At 45.9% G+C, this 27,079-nt stretch overlaps 1 protein-coding gene across 8 annotated transcripts in view; it reads right to left on the bottom strand.

The window, feature by feature from the left end:
* Nucleotides 1-9,819: 9,819 nt before the first annotated feature.
* The window catches only part of POGZ (pogo transposable element derived with ZNF domain), a 520,715-nt gene continuing 503,455 nt past the window's right edge, over nucleotides 9,820-27,079 (bottom strand). For 5 of the 8 annotated variants that reach the window (XM_086947330.1, XM_086947335.1, XM_086947333.1 and 2 more), the window contains exons 19-21: nucleotides 18,878-19,039; nucleotides 12,714-12,738; nucleotides 9,820-12,601 (exon numbers count right to left, since the gene is read on the bottom strand). In XM_086947330.1, coding sequence (XP_086803456.1) covers nucleotides 10,921-12,601; nucleotides 12,714-12,738; nucleotides 18,878-19,039 — 1,868 coding nt within the window. In that variant the 3' untranslated portion in view covers nucleotides 9,820-10,920. The remainder of the gene's footprint in view (nucleotides 12,602-12,713; nucleotides 12,739-18,877; nucleotides 19,040-27,079) is intronic. The other 3 variants (XM_086947332.1, XM_086947334.1, XM_086947337.1) reach the window with 2 other exon arrangements.

Raw genomic sequence — 27,079 nt, 5'->3', positions numbered from 1 at the left:
TACAGACTGTAGGCTCTGGCTAGGAAGCCAGTATGGCTGGACCAGTAAGTGAGCTCAAGTCTTGCAATACTCTGGGACGGGGGAAACTTTTGGTCCTCTTCTCCAAGGTTCAGGGGCAACGAGTGCAGAGGTGTCTTTAGGTGTTTGTTTTTTACTTACTGGAACAGTTGCGAGGAGGGCCTGCGCGCAGAGGCGGCAGGTGACGTCGGGGAGTCTAGGACCGGTGAAACCATGATGGACTTGGGCTCTGAAGAGCAGGGTAACTCGTTTTCACCAGAGTCCCGCACGTTTAAAATTGCCTTTCCTGGTCATTTGTACTGGCTGTAATAGTACTGACAAGCACAGGGGCATAGCTGCTCATGCAGGTATGCCTTGAGGGTATCAAGCCTGCAGTAGGGGTGACTTACAAATATTACATGCAGCGTTAGAGGACATGGCACACAAGGATGTGCGACAAGTTGTGTTTTCACTTTTGTCTGCACCAAGACCTACACCTGCAATGGCCTTCTAGCATATGCTAGGTGAGGGGTCCCTTAGGGTCGCACAATTCTTGCTGCTGCCCTGAGGCACAATGTTTAGGACCTCAGGCCCTAGGTACCAGGGTACCATTTACCATTTACTCACAGAGGGTTCTAAAGGTTTTTCCAATTGGGGGAGTAATTGTACAGTTTTGGGAAAGAGCTGAGGCACTGGGGACCTGGTTCGCAGGACCCATTGCAATTTAAGTTGAAATCACATGTATGAGGCATTTGGGGGTGACCATGTCAAAAAGGGGCACTTTCCTACAGATGTTAATGCCAGTTCTCCATTATCTGAGTTTTTTCTGGTGGTTTTGCAGTTTCCTCACAGCACTTATGTGCTCTTTCCACACGCACTGAAGGGGCGATTTGGACTCTCATCCCTGGAGGAAGTATCCTTTGCCTTAGATTTTTTTAAGCTATCAGGCTGCCTTCGCCATCATTCAGTTTTAAGTAAAAAAAATCTTGCAGCTATTATAACCTCTGAGCAGATGAACAAGGTAAAGGCAGTAAAAGTGCATTTTGTGCAGCTCACTCGTATAAACACGAGTTTTCTCATGTTCACGGAACTTTAAGAGGCCTTTTTTGGGACATTCCTTAATAGTCCTAAAGTGCAAACCAAGTCCAGATTTGCTGGCGGTAAATACAAAGCCAAACCAAGAAAGACCAAGATAGAGTGTGTTTAAGTGAAAAAATAGTTATCTGAAGAAGAAATGAGGGTTCTGGTACTCCATCTCCATGAAATGTGTGGTAGACATCAGATGACGTGATCTCTGGGAGTGATACAGTCTAACTCAATTGGCCAGAGTTCGGGTCTTTTTATCTCTTATTGATGCACATTTAAAGTGCCATATTTTAAAGCCTTGCAAACATGTTCTATGCTCATACATCTATTTAAAAGGTATCCTGGAATTCCCACCTCAACAAAGTGGAATGATTCAAGCATGTAAATCTATAAAAGATGTAATGCTAGTGAAACAAGATATGTATTGGGTTATGTGCTGTGGAAGGGCTGGTTTACCCGAGACCTAAAGTAACTATAACTCACTCCCCTGTCATGCACAGCACGGTCATCAATTGTATTGTAATTGCATTTATATAGCGCTTACTACCCCCGATGCGGCGTCAAAGTGCTTTTTCGGCAAGTTGCACGCTACCCTGGAACCCATAAAGGATTAATGTTGAGTCAATATAGTGAAATATGAAAGAAATTTGAGTGGTGGATAGCTTAGTCAATTATGTCAGTTCAGTTGTCATCAGTAATGTTTTCAATGTCACAGAACATATTAATTATGTAATATGCGATTCATAACCAGTATATTGCAAAGGCACAAGTTCTAGTTACTGTGGGGAGCAAATTGTCGTTACTTGAGATAACGTATAGTTTCTTACCCATTGTTGTCATTTTGTAGCTTGAAGAATTTTCTGGATTCAAATGCTGTGCATTATTCCGCCATCTAGTGGTTGGGTTTGGAATGCTCCTAAATTTTTTTGTCATTCTACTATTTTTAGGTTGAGCCTGGGCAGCGCATGCCCTGCTGAGAGGCATGCAGTATTTGAGTATGGCTTTGAAGCCCCGTCCGCTCTCCGCCCATATTTTTAACTGGCTTGTGTCATTGACCTGCGTAATCGCTGGCTTCAGAGTTGCTATTAGGTTTGTTAGTCCCTCCTTGTACCGACTTGTCTGCATTTGTTACCTCCCATGACGACTGGACCTTTTACTGGTGTCGTTACATGGTCTGCTTTATATCAGTGAGCACTATTTTATTTAATGCTCCTGCCCTGTTCCACTACCTCGCAGCATGCCGCCTACTTTTATTTTAATATGTACTAATGGCATCCAGCTTTAACTATAGCAGAGACATTTTTTAAAATGTATTTTAGCAGTGCGATCTGCATTTAGCGGGTGCACTTATTTTTTTAAAATTTATTTTGTTTACTAGCCCCCATGCTGCGCTTCCACATTCATAGAGGCCGCGCTCCTTTCTTTATACAAACCGCGTCTAAAGAAAGGTACGCGGCCGACATTAAAGTGAATGCGTAGCATGCATGGACTCTTACCAAAAAAAAAAACCTTCTGTTTATCAACTTGACAAACAGGTGGCCCTTGTAGTTGTGCTTCTTCCGGAAGCTCCTTCCTTTGGTCACCATCTTCAATTTCTTTTTTGCTGTTTCTCTCCCCTCATCTTCTTGGAGGAGGGGGAGGGTGGTTTCGGGTGTGAATCTAGAAATTTTTTTGTGAGAGGGCCCCACCCCAACCCCGGGATACACCTACCCCTCTGGATGACATTGTTCAATCCTACGTCCAACAGCAGAGTGGGACCCGGATTTGGAACACCAACATCAGGCAAAACAGGAGGATAACCCCGCCCCCATATCATGTGTTCGCACAGGGGGAGAGACACTGGTGTGACGCGGCAGTAGGAGGCGTAGCCAACTCCGGAAAAAACAGCAAGCCACAACAGAGAAAAAGGATTGTACGGAAAAAGGAGAGGAGGCGAGTCGGAAGGACGGACAGCACAAGAGGAGCAGATCGGGTGGACGACTCAGGAGGCAGAACCAGATACGAGGACGCCAAAATCGAGGAGGACGACGAGCGGTGGAGTGAGGAGTGTTGGTATCCTCCGGAGGATGCAGGAAAGCGGCCACAACTCAGGAGAGTTGCAGCAGTGCCGGTGAGTGACAACAGGAGGGGTGAGCAGGGAGAAGGGACCGAGAGTAGTGGGAAGGGACAGAAGGGCTGACGCACATCCCTATTGTCAAACAAGGGGAGCTGCTGATTCAGGAAGCAGGATCCCCAACTGCCGTATCAGGCTAACCCGTAAAAAAGCATTCCAGGTTTTGTTGTCCTTATTATTTTTTTGTTTCTTGAGTTTCCTTTCCTTTTGTTAGGAAATACTCCACTTTCTTCTTTAATTGGACTTGCGGCACCGGACGGGTGAGGTGAAGGGTGCACACTTCTCCGAGCCCCCATAAAAACACTGACTGAGGAAGACCACTGAAGAGAGGGAGTGAAGGTGAGACAGAGTACACAAGGCCGGAGAAGAAAAACCTGAGGGACGGAGAAACACACACCCCACCTATATCTGGACACTTCAATAGCCCCAATAAAACAGTCACCATTAAGAAATACATACAGCCTCCGGGTCCGTTTATCCGGCTTGCGCTCCCACATTCTTAAATATGCAAAACTACACTGACAGGTAAGAAACTGTACGTTTTGCAGTGTGAATCTTTTCTGGATTCACATTCTGTGCATAGATTTGGTTGACGTTTATTACTACAGTGGTGGTTGGATTGAAGATGAGCATTGATTAAAAATAGATGTTGTAAGATCCTTTGTCCTACTTGAGCTTCCTTGTTCATTTGAATATCTGCACAATAGTGTCTTGTGAACATGTGCACTAATGACCATGTTGCTACCATACAAATATCTTGTAGTGGAGTATTTACTCAGAAACAGATGGCTGCTCTCTTTTTTCTCGTTGAATGTGCACCAGGATTGTTTTGTAATGTCTCAACCTGCATTCTTGTGGCACAACTGAATAGTCTGCTATCCTTCTTGCAATTGTGGCCTTGGTAACTGGCATTTCTAGAAAACGATTTGCAAATGATACACAGAGTTGATCAGTTTTCCTGTTAGCCTTTGTTCTTTCGATGTAATGCATTACTGCACGTCTTACATCCAGAGTGTGTAATGTTCTCTCTGCATGCATTTTTGTTTTTTGAAAGAAGCTTGGTAAATGAATACTTTAGTTAATGTGGATTGGTGAGATAACCTTTGCCATGAATTGTGGGGCGGTACTCATGACAATTCTGTCTTTGTGAACTTGAAAGTAAGGTTCCTGTAACGTGAGAGCTTGTAACAGTCTTTAATGTGAGAATTCGTAAGGTGGGCTTCTGTAATGATTCAAAAGATGCTTTCATAAACAGTGTGAGCACAATATTTACATTCCATGTGGAAGCTGATATACTCTTTGGAGGTGCAATTTTGTTTGCTCATTCCAAGAACCGCTTGATGACTATTGATGTGAAGAAACATCTCTCAATGTGACACCTTGTGTATGCCACTATTGCTGCTAGATGAACCTTTACAGATGCATAGGTCAGCTTACAATCTAGAAGGTGTGTTAAGTACTTTACAAATGTTCTTTCTTTAGAGATCCTTTTTAATAATCCTTCTTTCAGACACCATTGTGAGTATATTTTTCATTTAGATATATACCACTTTCTAGTTGTTGGTCTTCTTGCCTCTCTTAAGACCACCATTGTCTTTTCTAGTAACCTTAGGTGTCCGAACTTTAAGTCTTCAGGAGCCGTGCTGCCAGGCCTAAAGACTCTGGTTCTGGGTGGAGCACCCTTCTTCCATTGACAACGGGGTTTGCCCGATTGGTAGTTTGTGAAACATCCTCTGTGATAGTTCTATTAGTTCTGAGAATGAGGTTTGTCTTGCCCACTGTGGTGCAATTAGTATCAGGGTCATGCTACTGATCTTGCATTTTTTGATCACCCTGTGAAGCAGTGGTATCGGGGGAAAAAGCATACGCAAGTTTCCCAAACCAATCGATCGACAGTTCATTCCACATGGATTGTTAGTACTGTTGTTTGGAGGCAAAGCACTTGCATTTCGCTTTCTGGGGTGTTGCAAACAGATATATTTCTGGTGTTTCCAATCCTTGAAAAAAGTTTCATGAGTACGGTGTGGTCAGTTCCCACTTGTGAGAACATGATGCTTCTTTGCTCAGTCTATCTGCTTCGACATTGTCATTCCATGGCAAGTGGACTGCTACAATCTCCATCTCCCTTGGAATAGCCCAGATCCACATCGCTTATACTGGTCTTGACAGTGGTATAGACTTTGAACCTCCTTGTTCGTTTATATAAAACATACTGGTTGTGTTGTCCATCTGGATTAATTTTGATTTTCCCAATAGCTCTTGCTGAAATGTTTTTAAGGGTAGGAATACTGTTTTTAGTTCTAGAATGTTGATGTGTTGTACTGCAGCCTGGTCCTTCCAGGACTGCCCTGACTTAAGATTGTTCATGTGTGCTCCCCATCACATCGGTGAGGTGTATTGTTATGGTTACAGTTGGAGTTGGTTGTGTAAATGTTCTTCATTGTGTTATTTGAGTTCTGTTCCACCACGCTATCTCTTTCTCAATCCTTTGCAGGCAGCCACTAGATCTTATTAACTTCCCGTTGTTTGTGACCATTGATTTAGAGCCATTCCTGAAATGGTCTAATGTGGAGTCTTGTGTTTGGATTCAACGTGATGCAAGAAGCAATCATTTCTACTGTTAGAGCTTGACCCATCTCGTACAGCTGTATCTCCTTTAATGGCGCACCTGTTCTCTTCTCGCTGGAAAATACTTTCCCTTGTATCGAATTTATTCTGGCCCCCAATAACCTTTTCTCCTGTTCTGGTGATGACTTCTCCATGTGTATTGAGAACCCTAGCTGATACAGCGTTATTACTTGCTGCGTGTGCTCTTTGCATTTCTTGTATGAGTATGGTCTTACCAGCCAGTCGTCCAGGTAGGGATAAATGTGTATTCCCTGCCTTTGTAGGTGTGTCGCTACTGCTGCTAGACACTTTGTGAATACTCTTGGTGCTGATTTTATTACAAAAGCCAGTACTTTAAACTGGTAGTGTTTTTTTGTCTGCCAAGGAATTTCTTGTGGCTTGTGTTCATGGGAATGTGTAAATAGACGTCCTGTTGAAACTATTGTTACCATTTAATTTCCAACTTGTATTTTCAATATTATCTCTTGCATGGTAGTCATCTTGAATCTTTGAGTTCTTATGAACTTGTTTAAAAACGTAATCTCACTGACCCGTCTATCTTTGGAATTAGGAAATATATTGAGTAGTTTTGCTTGCTTCGTTCCAGTTTTGACTCTAGCGCTATAGCATCTTTTGACAGCATATCCTCTTGATTAGATGGGCTGATTCCTCCTTTGAATGTATCTTTTACTTTGGTCCTTTACATGGAGGTGTCTTGTTGAATTCCTTTTTATATCCAAATTGTATTAGTTTTAAAACCCATTTGTTTGTGGTGATCTTTCTCCACTCCAGGAGGAAATCTTTTAATCTGTCCCCTACTGATGTTGTGTCCTTGATGACCTATTTCTGCCCCTTGTGTCTTTAGCTGCAACCTTGTGAACTCTGACACGTCACTTACGTGCTTTGTGTCTTCTGTTGTTGTCCGACTACCTCCCTGGAATGACTGTTGATACATCTGATGGGATGTACATGTCTGGAAGGAGCCCGTTCCTGTCGGTCTTCGTGAGGGTACTGTTTCCCTGCGCATATTGCCTTTGAACTGTAGTGCCCCCATAAACTTCAGTTTGATTATCTTTTTTCAACTGATTCAGAGTCTCAACAACCATACTCACGAATAGTTGTTAGTGATTTTCAATGTCATGTGCTCGAGTTGTTAAAATTAATTTTCATTGCCAAGCCTGATATTCAATTTCTTGGCTGTAAACAATTCAAAACCAGGGCAGACAAACAGACAGACACACACACCCCTGCCATAGAACCTGTCATGAGTCATGTAATATGCAAAGTCATAACCAGCGCATGGAGGGGGCGCAAGTTATAGTTAGCACTGATAACTACAACTGCTGAATTTCTGTGATTTTTGTAAGTTAAAACTGTTATAACAAAAATGTTCCCTTTTATCTTTGTTTTTTTCCAGTAAATTTCCACGTTTAAAAAAAAAATTAAAATCAGATCTTATTACCACACCAAACTATAACACTTTAACCCTTGTTTTCTTCCATGAATTTTTTTTTCTTACGTAAATATTTTGTTATGAAATGTAGCACAAACCATTGAAGAGTCTGGGGGAAGGACTGGCCTCTCCACTGACACCTCTCTCTGGCTTATCGAGGGTGCGCAGTATGGGGTTTGGAGAGGGACTACACTCTCCAGTAACAATTCTCTTTTGGATTAAGGGTGTGCGTAGTAGGGTGTGGGGAGGGACTGGCCTCTCCACTGAAGCCCCTTCCCAGGGTGGTAGGTGTGTGTAGCAGAGAGTAAGGAGATACTGACCTCTCTGCTAAGAGCCCTCCTCAGGGTGACAAGAGTATGTAGTATGATGTGAGCAGACAAGTGCGGCAGTTGAGAAACCTCTTTCTGAGAAAGGTGGAGGGAGGGGTCACATTCTCATATTTTAAGAATAGAACAAGTGCATTTTATAGCATATTTTTAAAAACATTAAAGTACTTGTAGGCACTTTAAAGAGGGGTTATGAATCCAAAGGATTCTGCTTAGACCTCTCTTGGAAAAGGCTTGTGTTTAGTAGAGTGGGTGAGTGGGTGGGTGGGTGGGTGGGGGGGAAGAATGGCCTCGCCACTGAGACCTCAATTCTCGGATGACGGGTGTGTGTAGTAGGTTGTAGGGAGGGCCATGCCCCTCTGCTGACACCACTCTCTTGGATGACGGATGTGCATACTAGGGGCGTGGGAAGGGACTGGTCTCCCCCCCCACCCCCGACACCTCTCTCGTAGATAAAGGCTGTGTGTACTAAGTTGTGGGAAGGGACTTGCCTCTCCGCGGAGACCTGTCTCTTAGATGACAGGTGTGTGTAATAGTGTGTGGGGTAGGACTGGCCTCTCCACTGAGACCTTTCTCTTGTGTGGAAGGACTGGCTTTTCCGCTGAGGTTTCTCTTTTGCATGACGGGTGAGAATGGTACAGACTGGCATCTCTGCTGAGATCTTTCTTGGATGGCAGATGTACATACTAGGATGTGGGGTGGAATTGGCCTTGCCACTGAGACCTCTCCTGAATAATGGGTGCGCCGTGTGGGGAGGAACTGGCCTCTCTGATTCGATTTCTCTCTTTCGTGAGAAGTGAGCATAGTATGGTGTGGGGTAGGGACCAGCTGCTCCACTTATAACTCCTCCCTTAGGTGACTGGTGCGCATACTAGAGTGCAGAAAGATGTAATACCCTTTTCAGTTTTTGACAATCCAATTCAAATTGAGCTTCCAGTTTGCTTCATCACAGAAATTATCCCTTATAGAACTCCTCTGAATTACTAGGGGGACATGATGCCTTTAGCCTGTCTCCTAATATAGATATTCACAATATTTTTACAACACATGCAAAATTTTACAATTCTCAGTAATGGCCATTTAATTTCTGTGCCTCCTAAAGCCAACCAATCAGAGCACTTTCTCTCACGGGACTCGCAGGAGCGAGACGGACGACAGGAATAAAAGAGCCTCTAGACCAATCAAATGAATCTATTTTTTAATCTGCGCGCCCGCAGGACTTTAGTGAGAGTCCTGCGCACCAAACTGTTCAGATATACACATATTTCTATCCCTTAATAGCTCAAAATCTACTGAACTTACACCAGCACAATTTCTGGACCATAATCTAGCTTCCTGCCAAATTTGGTGTAATTCCGTTCAGCAGTTTGTGTTATCGGTTTCCAAAAAAGTCTATGGAAAATGCATGTGATTTTGTGTTTTGGGACTTTCCTTTTTTCTTAGCCCCCACTTGACAGATCACCCCGAATCTTCCCAGCAAGGGGCTGAAGTGATCATATATTGGTGGTACAAGGTGTGAGTTCAAACAGGAGACATCAACCAACTCTTTAAAGATCAGAATTCCAGGTGATATAGAAAGTGTGCTTTTTGCTCGTATAGTGTTCCAGGGTTTGCAGTCTGCACTGGGAAAGGAGCTCCCACCAATGAGGGAATTTCTGAACCAGGGAATGGTAAGAAATATGCCAACCCTCATAAGAAGTTCCTTGTTTGTTGGAATAGCCAAGTTTTCACTGCAGGAAACATAACTTGGCACCAATGTTGGACGACTGTGCAATGCAGAGGTCCTTGAAAGGTCTGCACCCTATGAAGAAATACAATTGTATTAGAAGGCACACAGTCTAGGATGTTTTAGTTTGTGAATGATCCGTGTGGTGCACATAGCATTTTCTGAAATTGGGTATCTTAACCTTTACAGAGGTTGAGTTTTAAGTGGTTGCTAGACATCCACTGGTCCATTACCAACAGGAAAGGGTACAGAAGTCTAGGTTTTTACAGTTTCAGCATTATCGAGGTTTTGTCTGCGCAGTTGTAGCAGAAAAGGAGGTTGAGGGATTGGATGATATCTGGTGCAGGGCAGAGGTAAGCAACTTTAGAGGAAGCCTGCAATACTGAGGAGAGGTAAGGAAGGAAGCAATTGAGAGAAGCCCTTTGTCTTAAGGGTGGGCATATTATTTAAACTTCTTGGATAATAATTGATACACGTAGCACAATTGTGACAAAAACAAAATAAACACAGGTTTAGAAATCCATTTCCCTGGCTTTATTCAACGTTTCGCATATGTACATGTTAGATTTTGAGCATTTACAGAAATGGGGAGGCTATTCCTCCCTTGTCCTTAGAGCAGGCTATTCCCATCTCAGTCTGAGAGAAGGAAGGCCCATCATGCTATCCATTAAGTCCAAATGCAGCTATGTAATTAAAAAAACTCTCAACGCACATGCAAACCGTAGAAAAATTTAGTTGGCAGTGAAAAATAAAACCTAGCCTTTTCTTGCATGTATACAACACCGTTTTGGATTTAGCCAGCCAGGCCCAAATGTGCTAAATGATGCAGCGTGGGACTTCACTGCTCACTTAAAAGGTCAAATGCTGCTTTCCCAGCTTTCATTGGTCTCAGGAAATGTTCCATAAGTTGTAGGAGTGCTCTAACACTGATTATGTTTGAGGTTCCTTGCGGGCAGATTTAAAATACTGACCAGGATTCCCTTCACTGATTCTCGACGGGCACGCCCCACTTTAAAACCTCAACCGTGTATTGGTTTACAACGTCCAGGTCACTGAATACAAACGTACACCAAGAAGGTTCCTCAGTAAAAGGACTTGTCAGGTGTGACGGGACTGTATGAGCAGTTGCTTCAGACCTTCCACACAACAGCATCCACTTGAAAAGCACAGTTACCATTGATGCCTCAAAGTCAAGTTCTAAATATTTTAAAAATCTGTTCTTCTGAAGACATCTTCAAAATTAATATATTTATACATATACATGATATATATATATATATATATACTGGTTCAGTAACTATTTTGTGTCATCAGAAATTGCCATACTGGCAATGGTAGTGTAATGAAAAACAATTCTGCACATTAAAACTACTGTACAGTGAGGTAAAGAAAAACAGAAATACTCACCCACAATATATATATTTCCTTTCTTTCAGAAAATACCAAACAGTGATTAAAAAATGCACAAACGCAGGAAATTAAGAAAAATGGCTATTCTTCCATGTGACACCTACAGATTTGTAAAACCCACAAGGAAGGGAATGCCTTGTTCAACAAAATGTAAAACAAAAGCTAATTTCTAGCTCCTCTCCCTAGGAAAAAAGTCTCAAATTCAGATCTCCATTGCTACTAAATCAGCCTCGTCAAACCCATAGAAGGACTCTGCGTCACTGTCTCCCTCAAAGAGCTGGTGGAGGACCTCTGGGTCCGTGCTTTCTTCGAGCTGCTTATGGCAGTTTTCAGTGCTTGCTTCAGGTGGACTGTAGTTGCAGTTTACAGTGCTTTCTTCTGGTGGGCCATCATTGCAGAGGTCTGCACTTTCTTCTGGTTGGCTATCATTGCCATGGTCTTGGTCAGTGTCCTCATCCTGCATCCCCTCATTCAGCTTGAGCTGCGCTTCAAGTACATTGATTAATTCCTCTTGCATTTCAGCATTGCGCTTCGCCGTATTGGCAGTGCCGTCATGACCAGGCAGGACGCTTGCAACAAGAAACGACTGCTGGACCAGTTCAGAGTGATCCGCAATTACCTTTAGTACCTCTGCCAACCAGCACAAGACCAGCTGCAGTATGATGTCAGACCCACAGCTAGCCTCTGCCATTTTCTGGGCTTGCTCCCTCCACTTTTTGTGTAAATAGTTTTTCACAGTCCTTTTGATGCACACATCTAGGGGCTGGATTTTAGAACTGCAACCAGTGGGAACGACAGCAGGAAGAGTACAGGTGGAACTCAGCAATGATAGTGTCTCCTCTGACAGATGTGTTCGATGGCAGTCTAGCACAAGCATCCCTTTATTATTAGGGCCATCAGTATGTTTTTGCCACACTCGTGTTGACCAATGTTCCATTATCTCATCATCACTATAACCATTTTCTTTTGCTTCTAACACAATGGACTCCGGCACCTGTCCCAGCTGGTTCAAATGACCTCGAAAAAATACCATGGTTGGAAGGAGGCTTCCATCAGCCAGAATAGTAAGTACGAACTCACACCAAGGCTCCCCAGTTCCCACCATTAACAGAGCATTGTCCTTTTTCTCGTCACTTGCCAGCAACTCAGTGTCCAGGAAGAGGGAAAGCTCATCGATAGCGGCAATCATGGAGAGCGGGAGGTCTTGATTGTGGATTTGTCTCTGTACAAACTCTATGAAATTGTGGGCATTCTCCTCTGTATCTTTTGGAAGAGGGTGTGCCACTGCCACCTTTGAGTGTGTACTCAAGTTGTGTCTCAACATAAACCTCACAGCCCATTCATAGGAAATCTTAAAGCCTCCTTCCAGTGATCGTCCAATCTTAGTTGCCTTTTGAAAAAGAGTCTCTTCATTCACAGGCTGTTGCTGTTCTCTCTGGGTGAGGACCCATTCGGCCAATTTCTCTTCTGCCTCTGCACCAAGATATTTACCCTCTGATAGACTTTCCAGGTTTTCCTCCTGGAAAGTCTGGAAACGGCGAAGCCAACGTCTGATGCGCCTTGGCGGGTTCCCGAAGTGCTCAGCTGCCTGCTGAATGTTGCAGCACAAGGCAAACAGCACAACCCGTAGCTTCTTAACAGACAGCTGTTCCTTCTTGAAGGTGGGTTCAGACTGTTTAGTGTGCAGCTCCTCATCATGATCATCCTCCTGCTCATCAACATCAATGGTGTCCTCGTCCAAATGGGACAATGCTCCGTCTGGTACAGTTGGAACAGATTCAGGAGGAGATTCGTCTTGGTCCATCTCTGGTGGAGAACTCTCCATTGCAGTTCCTTCTTTGTAAACAGACACGTCAGCCACAGATTCCGGAGTAGAGATTTTCCTTTAGAAGAATAAAATGGAAAAGAAAATATAAGTGGTAGTACAGACTAAAATAGAAAAAATTAACAAGTCTACCAAGGACACACATCAAGAAAATACATGAATATAATTACCTGGGATGAGATACTGGAGTAGATTCTGAAAAGAAATGAAGAGATGATTATAATTGAGCTATTCAAAAACTACTGTAAATAGCAATATGAGTGCACGAAACTTAAGCCAGACTATAATAGGTCACAACAATATTTATACTCTAATATTGGGTGGGGGGAAGGGGGGTCTGCTTCACCTTCCGTTTTTTTTCGCGGTTGGGTGAAAATGCTTTGATATGGTATTACTTGTAAAATCCCTAAGTCCTGAACCCTCTGGTGGATCTTTTTAGGTTTTGCCTAAGTGAAAGCTGCACAAGCAGCTTTTCACGAAGGTGAAAACCTAATGAGAACAATATGTTGGTTGGGAATCCGCCCCTCTGTTCCATTGGCGCGCTCTCAACCCACCGAGCCTCTGCATGGGAGCACTCTTGCTAGAAATTCTGGTCACATCGTCTTTATGTAGCTACCACTGGTTCTCCAGGGATTATACATGAGTTTGTGAAGTGCAATGAAAAGTAAGCGATAACCAGTTACTTGATGGACTCAGAAGTAATGTTTCATTCACAGGCAGGGTGGAAAAATAAGATTAAATGACATTTAGTGTAATTTAAAAAATGTTAACCTCGGACAGCCAGTTAGTGATATTACGCAGAGTGAGTGTGCAGAGTGAGTGTGCAGAGTGAGTGTGCAGAGTGAGTGTGCAGAGTAGTGAGTGCAGAGTAGTGAGTGCAGAGTGAGTGTGTAGAGTGAGTATGCAGAGTAGTGAGGGCAGAGTGCAGAGTAGTGAGTGTGCAGAGTAGTGAGTGCATAGTAGTGAGTGTGCATAGTAGTGAGTGTGCAGACTAGTGAGTGCAGAGTAGAGAGTGCAGAGTAGAGTGCAGAGTAGAGAGTGCAGAGTAGAGTGCAGAGTAGAGTGCAGAGTAGAGAGTGCAGAGTAGAGAGTGTAGAGTAGAGAGTGCAGAGTAGAGAGTGCAGAGTAGAGAGTGCAGAGTAGAGAGTGCAGAGTAGAGAGTGCAGAGTAGAGAGTGCAGAGTAGAGAGTGCAGAGTAGAGAGTGCAGAGTAGAGAGTGCAGAGTAGAGAGTGCAGAGTGGTGAGTGCAGAGTGCAGAGTGGTGAGTGCAGAGTGGTGAGTGCAGAGTGGTGAGTGGTGAGTTCAGAGTGGTGAGTGCAGAGTGGTGAGTGCAGAGTGACTAGGGAGTGTAGAGTGACTAGGGAGTGTAGAGTGACTAGGGAGTGTAGAGTGACTAGGGAGTGCAGAGTGACTAGGGAGTGCAGAGTGACTAGGGAGTGCAGAGTGACTAGGGAGTGTAGAGTGACTGCAGAGTGCTAGGGAGTGCAGAGTGACTAGGGAGTGTAGAGTGACTAGGGAGTGTAGAGTGACTGCAGAGTGCTAGGGAGTGCAGAGTGACTGCAGAGTGCAGAGTGACTGCAGAGTGCTAGGGAGTGCAGAGTGCTAAGGAGTGCTAGGGAGTGCAGAGTGATAGGGAGTGCAGAGTGACTGCAGAGTGCTAGGGAGTGCAGAGTGACTGCAGAGTGCTAGGGAGTGCAGAGTGACTATGGAGTGCAGAGTGACTAGGGAGTGCTAGGGAGTGCAGAGTGACTAGGGAGTGCTAGGGAGTGCAGAGTGACTAGGGAGTGCAGAGTGACTAAAGAGTGCAGAGTGACTAAAGAGTGCAGAGTGACTAGGGAGTGCAGAGTGACTAGGGAGTGCAGAGTGACTAGGGAGTGCAGAGTGACTAGGGAGTGCAGAGTGACTAGGGAGTACTAGGGAGTGGAGAGTGACTAGGGAGTTCTAGGGAGTGGAGAGTGACTGCAGAGTGCTAGGGACTGCAGAGTGACTGCTAGGGAGTGCAAGGGAGTGCAGAATGCTAGGGAGTGCTAGGGAGTGCAGAGTGACTAGGGAGTGCAGAGTGACTAGGGAGTGCAGAGTGACTAGAGAGTGCAGAGTGACTAGAGAGTGCAGAGTGACTAGAGAGTGCAGAGTGACTAGGGAGTGCTAGCTAGGGAGTGCAGTGACTAGGGACTGCTAGGGAGTGCAGAGTGACTGGGGACTGCTAGGGAGTGCAAGGGAGTGCGAGGGAGTGCAGACTACCTAGGGAGTGCAGAGTACCTAGGGAGTGCAGAGTACCTAGGGAGTGCAGAGTGACTAGGGAGTGCAGAGTGACTAGGGAGTGATAGGGAGTGCAGACTGACTAGGGAGTGATAGGGAGTGCAGAGTGACTAGGGAGTGATAGAGAGTGCAGAGTGCTAGGGAGTGCGAGGGAGTGTGAGGGAGTGCAGAGTACCTAGGGAGTGCAGAGTGACTAGGGAGTGCAGAGTGACTAGGGAGTGATAGGGAGTGCAGAGTGACTAGGGAGTGGAGAGTGACTTGGGAGGGCTAGGGAGTGCTAGGGAGTGCAGAGTGACTAGGGAGTGCTAGCTAGGGAGTGCAGAGTGACTAGGGACTGCTAGGGAGTGCAGAGTGACTGGGGACTGCTAGGGAGTGCAAGGGAGTGCGAGGGAGTGTGAGGGAGTGCAGAGTACCTAGGGAGTGCAGAGTACCTAGGGAGTGCAGAGTACCTAGGGAGTGCAGAGTGACTAGGGAGTGCAGAGTGACTAGGGAGTGCAGAGTGACTAGGGAGTGCAGAGTGACTAGGGAGTGCAGAGTGACTAGGGAGTGATAGGGAGTGCAGAGTGCTAGGGAGTGATAGGGAGTGCAGAGTGCTAGGGAGTGCTGAGTGCAAGGGAGTGCAGAGTGCAAGGGAGTGCAGAGTGCTAGGGAGTGCGAGGGAGTGTGAGGGAGTGCAGAGTACCTAGGGAGTGCAGAGTGACTAGGGAGTGCAGAGTGACTAGGGAGTGCAGAGTGACTAGGGAGTGGAGAGTGACTTGGGAGGGCTAGGGAGTGCTAGGGAGTGCAGAGTGACCAGGGAGTGCTAGGGAGTGCAGAGTGACTAAGGAGTGCTATGGAGTGCTAGGGACTGCAGAGTGACTGCAGAGATTAAGCTAATGGCAATGTAAATGACAATGCCATTTATTTATCTGTTTTCAAAACCAACACATAAATACAAATTTTGTCATTTACAATGCCAATAGCTCTAACTTTTCCAAAGGCGAAACCATTGCATTGTAAATGCTTGTTTGTTCTAGTGTCTCAATTCATATAAAAATACAGTCTATTTTTACTAATTGTTGTCAGATTTCTGGAATACCATTTCTCCTGCAGTTGTTTTGGTGCTGTTTATACCAGTTCCTCTGTGTGAGTCATGTTACTCAGTGCCACAGCTTCCCAGTTTCAAGCTACCCAGGGTTGAGCTGATGGGCTGACAGACGAAACCTCCTGAACCTAAACGGGTTGGTAAGTGTGTTACAAGGTGAGGTCGCACAACCACACCATATAACACTTCATTTCCTCACACCAAGCATGAATGTCTACACAGTAATGTGTTGTGAAGGTGTGCATTACAGACCATGTAGCTGCTTTACAGATGTCTGTAAGTAACAGTTTTCAGACAAAGGCCAAACTGGCTCTTTTCTTGCAAGTAAAAAGTGCTTTACGCATTAGAGGTATTTAAATTGTGTTGTGTGTTAGGAAAAACTGACACATTACAGCCTTTCCTTTTACATTTTTTATACCCCAGCAAAACTGTAAAATTGTTCCTCTTACAAAATGCTCTAACTTTACATTTGAAGAAAAGTAAACACCAGTTTCCTCAGATATCTGGCCTTTGTCTATGAACGCATGAATGTGACAAGATAAAACAAATATTAAAGGCATCTTTAGTGCTCCTTCACCTTCTGAACTACAGTATGGTTAATCTGGGGGTGCTGCAGCACCCCTGCACTCCTACTTCCAGCGCCTATGGCTCTGAGGCAGAGTTTCTTGGCTTCATCTACTCTTTCCTCTACTGTTGTCTAAGAAGCATCCTTTTGAAAAGCTTCTTTGAGGAGGTCTTTCCTGAAATGATGGCTATTATTGAAACTAGGGGTGTGTGTGGTGGTGTTGCTGCTGTCTTGGCACTCCCGCTTGCCTGCTGGAGCAAAAACCTCCTGATGGAGCTCCTGTAGTAGGCTCAATGGCCGGCAGCACAAGTGAGATATTGCTGGCAAGATGGAGACGCAGGTCACTCCTCTTCAGCTTTGGGAGGGGACACAGCTTTCTGGACAAGCCAGATCTGTACACTGTCAAGGTCCAGCAGCAAGGCAGGGTTTTACACCGAAGGTGGTGAAGACCTCAGTTCTCATGTCATGGGCACTTCTTTGTCCTTCCTTCTTCAAGCAGACAAATTTGATCTTCTGGTGTCAGGGAGCCAGCAAAATACTCAATTTAGGGGCTTTGAGTAAGGGGGGGGGGGGGGGGGGGAGGGGTCACTACACCCCCTAGAGGATCACTTTCTTTGGGGAGTGGGCATCACCTTTTCCCAGATTTCCTAATTCCACCACACACAAGATGGTCGAATTCCTAACTTCGTGTTCATGTCAAGCTGTTCACACTAATGGTGTGTCTAGTCTGGCAGTGCAACACGTCTCCTGCATAGCTAATTTTCCCATCTGCCCTGGTGCCAAATAGGCCCAGGTCAGGGGGTGGCTTTTCCCCTGTCGGGGGAAGCCTTGGTTCGCAATTTTAAGGCAGCAGAGGCATTTGAAGCCTCCTGCCTTGATATGCAATTCACCAGTCATGCTTGGAGGAGGTGTAAACACTTCCTGCCAGAGCAGGCATTGTTTCTGGCATGGGAGCGGGGCTGTCACCTCCTAGGGGGTCAGAAACTCACCTGTAGTGGCAGGCTGGACTGGACCAGTCAGCCAGCACACTAGAGGACTAGTTTGGTTCAGGTGGAACCGCTAAGGTACCTTCTGGATGCATGTATCAATAAATCCATCACTGGAATCAGTGTGGGTTTATTAATAAGAGGAGTTTGATACCAAACACCATATTTTTCAGTAAAGCCATTATGTAGCGGGGGAACTCATTTTGACCAGTGCCCAGTACATACCGTACATACACACACTCACTTATATCCAGTAATAGAACTAGACATCAAAGAGGCATAATCTGCTTATGCAGACATGTCCTCACATAAAATATAATGCACCCTGCCTCAGGGCTCAAAGGCCTGCTGTAGGGGTGATTTACATATTTTATATGCAGTGGCTTTGGCATGGAACACAGAAGTATGTCAGGTTTTCAATCATGGTTTGCACCATGTCACACAACCTGCAATGGCAGTCTGTCTGGAATTTGTGTTTGGGTCCCTCGGGGTGCCACGAGATATGCTGCAGCCCGTGGGGATCATCTTAAGTACCCATGCCCTAGGAACCATTTACTAGAGGCTTAGAGAAGTGCTAAACTCCTAAGGCTTAGCCAATTGTAGCACCCTTAAACAACACCTTGTTTTGGGGAAGGAGCACTGGCACAGAGGTCTGGTTAGCAGGACTCCATGCACTGTCAGTCGAAAATCAGCATCTAGTAGCTAAAAAGTAGGCACAGAGTAGGGAAGGGGCGGGGGACAACTGCAACATAAGCCTAGTTTCCTACACATACAAATTGTTCTATATGCTCATCTTTACTGGTATGTACTAAATAACTGCACCAATTCAGCTACAAAGATGATCTGTACATTTGTATCACACACATCATTCTGCTTCCAACTGATAGTTCTCAGCTCCATTTTGTATTGCCTTGCTCCTGAAGAATTTTCTAGCACAGTAATTTGGTGCAGCCTTTTTCCATGTGAGAAGACTTTGCAGTAATTTTCCCTTAATTAAGGGGCTTTCTAGAGACTGAACCATTATTCTGTATTAGTATCAATGGTAGTCATCTTAAACTGCAAGAAATTTGGGAGGTTTACAAAACAACATATCTCAGAGGAAGAGAAACCTTTTTCAGATTGTTTGCACTGGATGAGGTAAATGAGTAATTAGGTGTTTTTCCCTTGTGCTCAACACATTCCCTAGGTTGTTAGTAAACATTGGAACTTGTGACGACAGTGCTTACCATGGTATTAGAACCGTTTTCAAACTTCCAGAAATTCAAGAGGCAACAGTTTTCTTAGAGCATAAAACCATTAACCTTTTCTCCAACATTTTATGCCTTCTGGTTCACAAAGTGGGACCGACCAAACAAGCATGCACTGAAATCTATTCAACTCCTTTCCACATGAAGATGAGCAACAATATAAGTGTGATTGTATTAAAATTGCATATCTCACCGCTATTATTGGGTATGAGAGTGACCAGTGTCTTCTTCACCCCATCACTACTCTGGACCTCACTGTTTGCTACTGAAGCAGTCATTATGTAGTGGTTTCCAAATGAACTATTGGAGACGAGGGGCACTGAAGCAGAAACTGGTTGTGTACTTACAGAAACTGCTGAAACAAAAGAAAAATCAGATAAATTACAATATAACAAACACGCTTCAAAATGTATATGCGTTTTAAATACCTATGGTCTGCAATCATAATTTTGAGCGCTGTACTAATTTTAATACTCTCTCAACTTACAGCTCATAAGCTGGTACTTACCTTTCAAGTGAAGGAGTAAGGAGCAGAGAGTTCTAAAGAGAAGAGCCCTGCACAGGAAAAGCTCAGTGAACAAGTTGGATTTTCAGAAAGGAGTGACTAGCAATGAAGACTGTGAACAGAGTGAATTAAAAGTGGAATGCACTTGTGAAAGGGCATTCAATTCAAGGAGTCTATCCTGGGCAAAATATATCCTGACCTCACCAGCACCCCCAACTGCTGCATTTTGGACACATGGAAGACGCAAGATTTGCTGGTAAGGGGGGGTGGGGGGTGGGGGGGCTATTTCCTTAGTCCAGCTGTGAAGAAAATCTAAGCATAAGCAATGTTACTCAATCATCTCATTAGAAAAGCACCAGATATTTTATTAACCTGCCAAGGACAGCATTTAGCTCCTATTGGAGCCCACAATGGCAGGAATGCTCTGAAATTATCTCTTAGAAACTCCTTAATTATCCTTGTTGACAGAAGATACAAAGTGTATGGGGAAGCTCCAAAACCTTGAGAGAGTTGCCAGGTGAGCTTTGACAACAGGGAACGATTCAAGCATCCCTTATTTTCTGGTTCCAGTTTAATACCTTTATTTATTACAATTCCAAGTGAAAAAATAGAATTGCATAAACCATACATGCATATCGGTTGAGTGTAGTAGGCTATTTATTATCATTATGCATATTAACATGCACTTGAGGCATTGCTATTAGGAATTATGGCCACTCCCCATACTTAACAATGGTAATAAATAGCATACAGCACATTATACTCTACGCATCGGTTTGTATTAGATGCTCTGCATACTCCTGCAATCTCCTGTTGAGCCTGGATGTTTGCAACTTGCTTTTCTTCAGAAACGTTTAAGTCACAAGATCTGCTGTGACTCCTCTCACTATCCAGAATTCATCTGCACACAGATACCACCTCAGATGGTTGCCCGCACAGCGGGCGAGTGGTTTAAATGTAGTGTAGGCTCCAAGACAGTGTGCTGCGCATAAAAAAAAAAAACATTGAAAACGTGTGATTATAGCTAGCTTCTAGTGAAGAGTGTGGGCGCAAGTGAATATGCAGCAATACACACTAAGACAGATGGGTATTGAGGCGAAGTAACACTTTTATCGTTTTTAGGATGTGTGGCTGTAGAAACACATGCTCTGATTAAACTTAAAGCAATCCCTCTTCAAAGTGGTGACTAGCTAGCAGATGAAGTAAATGTCTGAAAAAAGGTTCTTAATCCCAACTGGCCAACTAGAGTTTGTTGATGTACGAATATATCAACACAGTAGTGCATAGCTAAAGTGGGTGGCGTCGACTAAGTAAAAGCCTACAGATGTCTAGGAGAGGGATATTACTCAAAAGGCTAATGTTGCTCCCTTGCTAGGTGTAGAATGTGCTTTAGGAGGCACTGAGAGTGCACTTAGCTTAGTATAGCAGGTTTGAAAGGAATATGCTACTTACCAGTATGCATCTGTTCTTGGCATGTAGGGCTGCGGACATTCATATCTGTGCATAGATCGCCGCCTAGTGTTGGGTCCGGATGATTGCACCTTGTTGTCCTGGAAGTCTTCGAAGTATCACGAGATAGGTGACTCCTCCCCTGGACTACAGTGCGCATGGGTATCTTCTCCATCCTCAGATTGTTTTTCGCCATTGTGGCAGAGATGGAGATAGTAAAGTAAGAGATGGCCATGCAAAAGATAATGCTGCAGTTGCAACAGGCACGGGGGGAGGGCGGGCAATATGAATGTCAGCAGCCCTACATGCCAAGAACAGATGCATACTGGTAAGTAGCATATTCCGTTTGAGGCATGTGGGCTGCTGAATTCATATCTGTGCATTGACTGTATAGCAGTATCTCCTCTAGCGGTGGTTACCTGTGCCAGCTGCAGCAGTTTGAAAGAGTTTTGAGGACAGCCTGGCCTACAGCAGCTTACTGCTTTGCTTGTATGTCTACACAGTAGTGTTTTGTGAAAGCGTGTATAGTAGACCACGTGGCTGCTCTACATATGTCTTCACGAGGAATATTCCCTAGGAAAGCCATGGATGCCCCCATTTTGCGCATGGAGTGTGCTCTTGGGGGGACAGTTAACGTGCGTTTAGCTTTTTGATAACATATTTGAATGCATTTAACTATCCATCTGGCTATTCCTGACTTTGATATGGGATTTCCTTTATGTTGTGGTGAAAAAGCAACAAATAATTGTTTTGTTTTTCTGAATGATTTAGTTTTGTCCACATAATAAAGCAGAGCTCTCTTTACATCTAGTGAGAGTAGCGCTCTTTCAGCAACATACTGTGGATTTTGGAAGAACACTGGAAGTTCTATTGATTTATTAATATGGAAAGTGGATATGACCTTTGGCTTGAACTTAGGGTTTGTTCTAAGTACAACCCTGTTAGCATGTATCTGCGTGAAGGGTTCTTGAATTGTTAGTGCTTGTACTTGTAGTTCGCTAACTCGCCCGAGTGAAGTAATGGCAATCAAGAATGCCACCTTCCATGTTAAGAATTGCAATTCGCATGAGTGTAGATGTTCGAAAGGAGGTCCCATGAGTCTGGTGAGTACTATATTTAGGTTCCAGACTGGTGATGGTGGGTGTTTTTCAGGAATCACCCTTTTGAGACCCTCCATAAAAGCCTTGATTGCTGGTACCCGAAACAGTGAAAGGTATTGTCTGTTTTGGAGATATGTGCTATAGCAGCGAGGTGTAGTCTTATAGAAGAGTATGCTAGGTTGCATCTTGAAGATGCAGTAGGTGCGCGCTGGGGAGTCGTGCATCTGGGGGGGAGGAGGAGGAGAGAACACAGGACTCTGCCCATCCGCTGGCAGTGGCAATCCGCCACTTGGAACAGGATGCTCCGGAGATGAACAATGCTTCAGTGACTGATACACAAGACTCGCATTCATGATCGGAGGTGCACCTGGTCTTTATTGATGGCAGCCCGACACGGCGAAGCACGCAAGTTGACACGCCCTCTTGTTTTAACACGTTTTATTGTGTGTTTTCCTTGTTAGTTACCTGAAGGGAGAGATGGGTGGGTGGGCGACAGGCCTACTCCTGCGGACAGTTCTGTCCTGTGTTGGAATGAGACTGGATGGGGAGGGAGGCGGGGAGGGGGGCTACCATGTTGATTCAAGTTGGGGATTGGGGGGCACTAGTTGGGGAGAGACAGCGCAACACTTTGAACCTCCACACCTCACAAGCATGCCAGAGATTTAATGCAGTTGGTTACCGCTTTGTTGAATGGCGAGTACCGTAGGCGATCCTCAGGAGGGGGGTAGGGGAATAAACATCCTGACGTGGAACGTTAATGGTCTGGGCTCTAAAGTCAAGAGGGGTTTGGTGAATGCCTACATTAAAAGGGTAGACCCAGATATCACCTTCCTGCAGAAAACCCATCTCAGGGGAACCCAGTGTGCCTTCATTGCTAGGGGCAGGCATAGAGTTCTGGCTCATGCGGGATACACCTCCGATTCCAGGGGGGTGGCGATCATCATCAAAAAAACCTCCCCATTCTGCGTTACGCGTACCTGGTTGGATGCAAAGGGGACATATGCTGGGGTGCAGGGGACCTGGAACAGGAACACATACACGCTGATTTCGATATATGCACCGCCTAAGTTACAGGCCCGAACGCTTTCAGCGTTGGCTACTATCCTACTAGACACTGCAGACACGATACAGGTGGTGGGAGGAGATTTCAATGATGTTATGAGTGTAGCTCAGGATCGTTCAGGGGAGTCAGATAGGGAGGGGCACCAGACTGCACTATCCCGGCAGATGGTTACCTTGGGCCTCACTGATGTCTAGAGATGGCTACACCCAACACAACAGGTCTTTTCATACTATTCTGGGGCGCACAGGGTGTTCTCCCGCCTAGACTATATTTTCATGTCCCGGCAATACCTGAGGGTGGATGACACCGCGGACTATAAGGCCAGGGGTATATCTGACCACTCGCCGTTGCTGGCCAGGGTAGGGCGTACACGGGCACTTCGGGAGGCTCCTGGCGATTAGCAGCCTGGGACCTGCAAAACGCAGCCATACTAAGAGGTGTTAGGGCAGACATCAAGGTTTATGTTGCCGAAAACAAAGGTTCGGTGGAGTCTAGTGTCACCTTCTGGGAAGCTATGAAGCCGGTTCTGCGCGATAGAATACAGGGTAGACTGGGAGACGAAAGGCGTAAACTCCAGGCTGAGGTCTCGGCCTTGGAACAGACAATCCTGGGGTGGGAGAGCGAGTATCAGGCCTCTAAACAGGTCGGGACTCTCAGTATACTCCTAGACGCCCAGAGGCAATACCGAGAGTTGGTAACTAACGAGGCGAAGACCCAAGCCCTTGCCACGCTCCATCGTCTTTATGACGTGGGAGACAAGTCCGGCAAACTCTTAGCGTGGCTCAGTAAAAAGGAGCGGGCGGCTCGGTGGGTAGATAGTGTACACGGAGCGGACGGGACACTAGCCACTACGGACACGGGTATAGCTGAGGCGTTTGCAACCCATTATGAGCAGTTCTACACAGCTAGAGACCTGGCGTCCTGCGAGGAAGCGCTACAGTACATGGCACAGATAGACCTGCCGGTGCTGTCCACGGAGGCTCGGGCGGACTTGGAGGCGGCCATAACGACCGATGACATAGGGGAGGCCATTGCTAAGCTGAGGCCGGGCAAAACGCCAGGCCCGAATGGGTTCCTGGCCGAGTTTTTTAAGCGCTCTTCAGACCTCTTAACGAGACACCTTAAGGCCCTCTTTCCCGGTGCGTACCAAGAGGGGGAACTCCCCCAGACCTCGCCCAGGCGACAATTGTCCCGATCTATAAGTAGGGCAAGCCGAGGGACGACTGTGCCTCCTACCGCCCAATTTCCCTCCTTAACACGGAGGTGAAGTTGTTAGCAACCATCTTGGCGCCCCCCTCAGGGCGGTTATTCCGGATCTCATACATCCAGACCAATCTGGTTTCTTGTCGGATAGGGCGACTAAATTGAATCTCAGACGCACTCATAATTGGCTACAGGAAGTGCGGGGCGAGACGAACCTCACTGGTTCTTTTCCTTAGATGCCGAAAAAGCTTTCGACGCGGTGCCATTCCTTACTGCAGTCCTCCTCAGGTTTGGTTTCGGACCGAACTTTGTGAAATGGGTCCAACTCCTATACTCCGCCCCGAAAGCTAGGGTGCGGGTGAACCAGACGCTCTCCCGCGAGTTTCAGATCCAGAGAGGCACCCGCCAGGGTTGCCCCCTGTCCCCACTCCTCTTTACACTCACTATAGAAATACTAGCAGCACGGATCCGACAGACCGCGGACATCTCTGGTTTTACAAGCACTGACGCCAATCCGACACAAGAAAAGATCTTACTCTACGCAGACAATGTCTTGCTATATATCACAAAACCAGAGACCACCATCCTGGCGCTATTCCGGGAGCTAGAGCATTATGGGCGACAGGCGGGCCACAGCATTAACTGGCACAAATCAATTCTTTTTGACGCGGGGGGGCGGGACCGGTGGGGGAGACTACCGGACAGGCTGTTAACGACGGCTGATGGTTTCCAATACCTAGGGATTTACATAACCCTGGATAAGACTGTATCCTTCCAAAGGAACCTGGAACGAATCATGCGGAATGCAGTAGCGGATATGGACCGCTGGAGACAACTCCCACTCACGCTCCTTGGCCGAGCGGCCATGTATAAAATGATAACTCTACCAAAATTTCTCTACGCTTTACAGAACGAATACTACCCACTCCCGTCGGGGACCTTCGCGAGGATCCATGCCGACTTACGCTCCTTTCTGTGGCTAGGCAAACAACCCAGGGTAGCCTTGGCTACGCTCCAGAGACACCAGTACAGCGGGGGGATCTCTTTACCTAATCTGGAGGCCTATTATTGGCGGGAACACCTGATACCCATTAACGAATGGCTACACGCCCCGGCGGACCACCCGACGTACGCCCTGGAGAGAGTCAAACTGTCATCAAAGCACTTAATGTGCTACCTTTATGGTGGAGTTAGAGGGGCACCACTCCTCCCGGCAACGTCCCTCACGCTCGCCGCATGGAGTAAGGCTACTAAACGTACGGGGTGGGACAAGGAGCCCACGCGACAGACCCCGTTGTGGTACTGCCGATGGCTGACTGAACTGAATAAATTACGCGGCTTTCAAAGGTGGGATGACATCAGCATCTCCACCATAGGGGATGTGATAGCCAAGGGAGAGATGAAGTCCTTCCAGGCTCTTAAAACGGAGTTTGGTCTCCACAACACACAGCATTTCAAATACATTCAACTGAGACATGCACGGCGAGCCCAAAATATCACGCTTGTCGACATCCCGGAATATGCGCCGTTAGAGGGACGGCTTCTCCAGGAGCAGATTCTGGGGCAGGCGGTTTCCTTAACATACAAAACCTTGACGAACAATATGCTGGGGGACCTGGCGACACAGAGAGAGGTGGGAGGCGGAGGTGGGTGAGATGGAAGATCTGGATTGGGAAATTGTACTGACACACCCCAGGGAGGTGGCGATTAAATCGAGATTGCGTCTTATTCAATTTAACGTGCTCCATAGAGCATACTAAGATAGACTGAGACTTAGTAAAACGGGGAAGGTAGATGACCCGCGGTGTATCAGATGCCGCCAAGGGGATGGGGATTTCTTCCACACGATTTGGGCATGTGATGTAATCCAAACATATTGGACACAGGTCTTCAGGGAGTTGGAAGACGTTTTGGGGACACCGATCCCCAGGGACCCCAAGCTGGCACTGCTAGGCATGACCACGGAGGTGGATCTGACGCGCCCACTCACCATTTTCCTTGTCCTAGCCCTGGTGGTCTTGAAAAGAGACATCGCTAAGTATTGGGGGGCCTCGGAACCCCCGGGTCTAGAGGAATGGCGAAGGGTATTGGACCTATATATGGCAGCCGAGAGGGTGACTTACAAGGCGAGGGGGTGCCCCAAGAAGTTTCGAAAAGTTTGGTCCAAGTGGCGACACCATCACGGGTTGGAGGGAGGGGTGTAGGGGAAAGGGATCTAGGTACGGGTCACGGAGCAAATTTTGGCACGAATGGTATGGATGAGATGCAATAAGATGGACAAGATGTGTGCCACTGGGCACGGGGTATTCGGATCTCTGCATTGTGAAGTAATCTTTGGACTTTTGGGAAGGGGGGGAAGAAGTGAAATTGCTGCTGTCCTTTTGCCTGTAATGTTGAGTTTGAAAAATGCAAATAAATAATAATAATAATTAAAAAAAAAAAAAGAAGATGCAGTAGGTAACATATAATGTTCTGTATGGAAGCATCTAATGGGTTGATTTGGTTATTGTTGCAGGAAATAACAAATCTCTTCCATTTAGCTGCATAGCATGCTCTAGTAGTTGGTCTTCTTGCCTCCTTAATGATATTCATGCAGTCTGGAGGCAAGTTAAGGTATCCAAATACTAAGACTTCAGAAGCCAGATCGCTAGGTTCATCTGATTGGGATCTGGGTGTCTGATTTCTCCATGGTTCAGAGTTAGAAGATGGGGTGCGAGGCGTAGCCTTTGATGAGGAACTACTGAAAGCTCCAGGAACGTTGTGTACCATGGCTGTCTCGCCCATGTGGGAGCAACTAGGATCATTGTGAGTGACTGTTGCCGTCGTTTGCGTGCCACCAGCGGAATCAGTGGTGCTGGGGGAAAAGCGTACGCAAATCTGCCTGACCAGTTCATCCATATCGCATTGCCCTGTAACAACGGATGTGGGAACCTGGCGGCAAAGTACTGGCATTTTGAGTTTTCTTTTGTGGCAAACCGGTCTATCTCTGGGTGACCCCATGTTCTGACCGACTTTTTCGGCCCTCCTTTGATGGAGAATGATTGAAGGTGACTCCAGCCTATTACCCTTCTAGTG

This window comes from Lissotriton vulgaris, chromosome 12, assembly GCF_964263255.1.
Source record: "Lissotriton vulgaris chromosome 12, aLisVul1.2, whole genome shotgun sequence".
NCBI classification, from domain to species: Eukaryota; Metazoa; Chordata; class Amphibia; order Caudata; family Salamandridae; genus Lissotriton; species Lissotriton vulgaris.
The sequence above is the reverse complement of the archived record's forward strand: the minus strand, read 5'-3'. Positions and strand labels throughout refer to the sequence as shown.